At 40.0% G+C, this 3,218-nt stretch overlaps 1 protein-coding gene across 1 annotated transcript in view; it reads right to left on the bottom strand.

Annotated features, from left to right (window-relative positions):
• The window catches only part of TNPO3 (transportin 3), a 39,271-nt gene that overhangs the window by 18,433 nt on the left and 17,620 nt on the right, over window positions 1-3,218 (bottom strand). The window contains exons 5-7 of the mRNA XM_015825838.1: window positions 2,582-2,725; window positions 707-882; window positions 521-545 (exon numbers count right to left, since the gene is read on the bottom strand). Of these exons, the coding sequence (XP_015681324.1) occupies window positions 521-545; window positions 707-882; window positions 2,582-2,725 (345 nt within the window). The remainder of the gene's footprint in view (window positions 1-520; window positions 546-706; window positions 883-2,581; window positions 2,726-3,218) is intronic.

Genomic DNA, 3,218 nt, shown 5'->3' on the forward strand with positions numbered 1-3,218 from the left:
GGCAAAAATAAATATATAAAATAAAATAAAACGCCAGGCGGTCATAAGTCGGCAAGACAATCTCAGTTGGAACAAAATCAGGGCAGGTGGCCAGACAAGGCAAGGCAGTTTAATAATAATAATAATAATAATAATAATAATAATAATAATAATAATAATAATAATAATAATAATAATAATAATAATAATAATAATAATAGGTAGACAAAATGCCAAATCCAGTCTGAACATCTGGCTGACTGTGTGATGATCCATAATAATAATAATAATAATAATAATAATAATAATAATAATAATAATAATAATAATAATAAAAGCTGGAAGGGACCTTGGAGGTCATCTAGTCCAACCCCCTGCTCAGGCAGGAAACCCTATACCATTTCGGACGAAGGACTGTCCAGTCTCTTCTTAAAAACTTCCAGTGTTGGAGCCTAAGGTGGGACACTGAACTTAAGGTCTCCCAGTGATTGCCCCAAAGTCACCAACCAACTTTCATACCTAAGGCAGGACTAGAACTCACCGTCTCCCAGTTTCTAACCCGGTGCCTCTTTGGAACATTTCCTTGAACCCAGAACCAACTTCTTTTTCCTTGAACAGCTGAGATTGGAATTTCAATACAGCCACACGTGTTTGACTGCCCCCCAGCTGAACGTCTTGCCGTCGAACACTTCCCAGCAACAGGGCCCAGGATGCTCCAGGTACTCACTTGTCCAGATCCTCGCGGGCTACGGCCATGTGGTAGGCCGTCTCCAGGGTCAGGACGCCCTGGAAGAGCTGCAGGGCGAGGGGAAGGTGGGTCTCCACGTTCTCGATGGCGTAGAGCGCGGAGCAGATGCAGTCCGAGGCGGCTTCGTGCAAGTTGGACGAGGTCTTGTCCTGTTGCTGGAAAAGAGGCCACCCAGAGATCTTGCTTTATCTTCCCGCAAGGATCTCAGCTAACGTTCAGCCTCCTTTCCCATGCCCCCGAGATTACCTGACCAGCTGTGGTTATTCACACTTTCCTACCACACTGGATGGAGAGGGATGATTACAAACCTGTGTCTAATTGGTTGGTCACGCGAACACGGGCAGGGAAGCCTGGGAACTTTGAATCCAGGTCATAACTAGCACCAAGGTAGGTCAGAATCATAAGTTGGGAACTTTCTGTACTTAAGCCCCATTTATCAGGATTGTGCTAAGACGGGAGTCCTGGGACCTTCTATCTAACTGTCTCTTGTCATAGGGGAGATGTCGTTGTAGATCGGTTGTAATTTCAAACAGTCGTAAGTCGAGGATCCCCTGTATTTCCCATAACCAAGCAATGGAATGGAATGGAATGGAATGGAATGGAATGGAAAGAATAGAATAGAATAGAATAGAATAGAATAGAATGGAATGGAATAGAATAGAATAGAATTAATAATAATAAAATAATAATAGAGTAGAATAGAATAGAAATAATAAAATAATAATGAATAGAATAGAATAGAATAGAATAGAATAGAATGGAAAGAATAGAATAGAATAGAATAACAGAACAGAAAATATGGAATGGAATGGAATGCAATGGAAAGAATAGGATAGGATAGGATAGGATAGAATAAATAATAATAAAATAATAATAGAATAGAATAGAATAGAATAGAATAGAATAGAATGGAATGGAATAGGATAGAATAGAGAATAGAATAGAATAGAATAGAATAGAATAGAATAGAATAGAATAGAATAGAATGGAATGGAATAGGATAGAATAGAATAGAATTAATAATAATAAAATAATAATAGAGTAGAATAGAATAGAAATAATAAAATAATAATGAATAGAATAGAATAGAATAGAATAGAATAGAATAGAATAGAATAGAATGGAATAGGATAGAATAGAATAGAATTAATAAAATAATAATAGAGTAGAATAGAATAGAAATAATAAAATAATAATGAATAGAATAGAATAGAATAGAATAGAATAGAATAGAATAGAATAGAATGGAAAGAATAGAATAGAATAGAATAACAGAACAGAACAGAAAATATGGAATGGAATGGAATGGAATGCAATGGAATGGAAAGAATAGGATAGGATAGGATAGGATAGGATAGAATAAATAATAATAAAATAATAATAGAATAGAATAGAAATAATAAAATAATGAATAGAATAGAATAGAATAGAATAGAATAGAGAATAGAATAGAATAGAATAGAATGGGAATGGAATCAAATCTAGAAGGGACCTTGGAGGTCATCTAGTCCAACCCCCTGCTCAGGCAGGAAACCCTAGACCATTTCGGACAAATGGCTGTCCAGTCTCTTCTTGAAAACTTCCCGTGTTGGACCATTCACCACTTCTGGAGGCAAGGAGTTCCACTGCTTAATTGTTCTAACTGTTTCTAATTTATCGGGGTGGTGTTAAGATGGAAGTCCTTTCATCTTCCTCCTAACTGTCTGCTGACCTACGGGGGAGATGCCACTGGCCACCTGTTCTGCTCCTACAACGGTCCCCAAGTTAAGACACCTGCCTGGTGTCTCCCTTCTGGGCAGGGGGCGCCCAGCTGCCCCTCCAAGCCTTGGGACGGGGGGACTCCAGGACACGCACCAGAACCTCAAAAAGCAGGGAGAGCAACTTGCTGTTGGCCATGAAGGTGCTGTCCAGGACGCCCAGGTTGAACCAGCTGCCGAGGCACCGGAAGATCTTGATGAGCATCTTCTCATCGCTCCCGGCCTTCTCCACGCACGTCACCTGCAGGGCAGAACAAGAAACCGGGGTTCAGCTCCCCTCAAGGATCAACCACGGGATGCAAGGCACAGGGGCCTGCCCTTGAAGGCTTGGGCAAGAAGGCCTACTTGGCTCATGAAACATCTGAAAGAAACCCCCAAGCTCAGAGGGCACCAAGGACCACCGAGTCCTCTTCCTCCTCCTCCACTTTTACTTCTCTTCCACTCCACAAACTCCTCTCCCTTCTAGCTCTGATGATGTTACCTAGTTGGGTCATGAAACGTCTGCAAGGAAACAACCAAGCTCAGAGAGCACCCGGGACCCTTTCTTTCTTTCTTTCTTTCTTTCTTTCTTTCTTTCTTTCTTTCTTTCTTTCTTTCTTTCTTTCTTTCTTTCTTTATTTATTTATTTATTTATTTATTTCTCTCTTTCTCTCTCTCTTTCTCTCTCTCTTCTTCTTCTTCTTCTTCTTCTTCTTCTTCTTCTTCTTCTTCTTCTTCTTCTTCTTCTTCTTCTT

Source organism: Protobothrops mucrosquamatus, unplaced genomic scaffold (genome assembly GCF_001527695.2).
Source record: "Protobothrops mucrosquamatus isolate PMUCROS unplaced genomic scaffold, P.Mucros_1.0 scaffold2833, whole genome shotgun sequence".
NCBI classification, from domain to species: Eukaryota; Metazoa; Chordata; class Lepidosauria; order Squamata; family Viperidae; genus Protobothrops; species Protobothrops mucrosquamatus.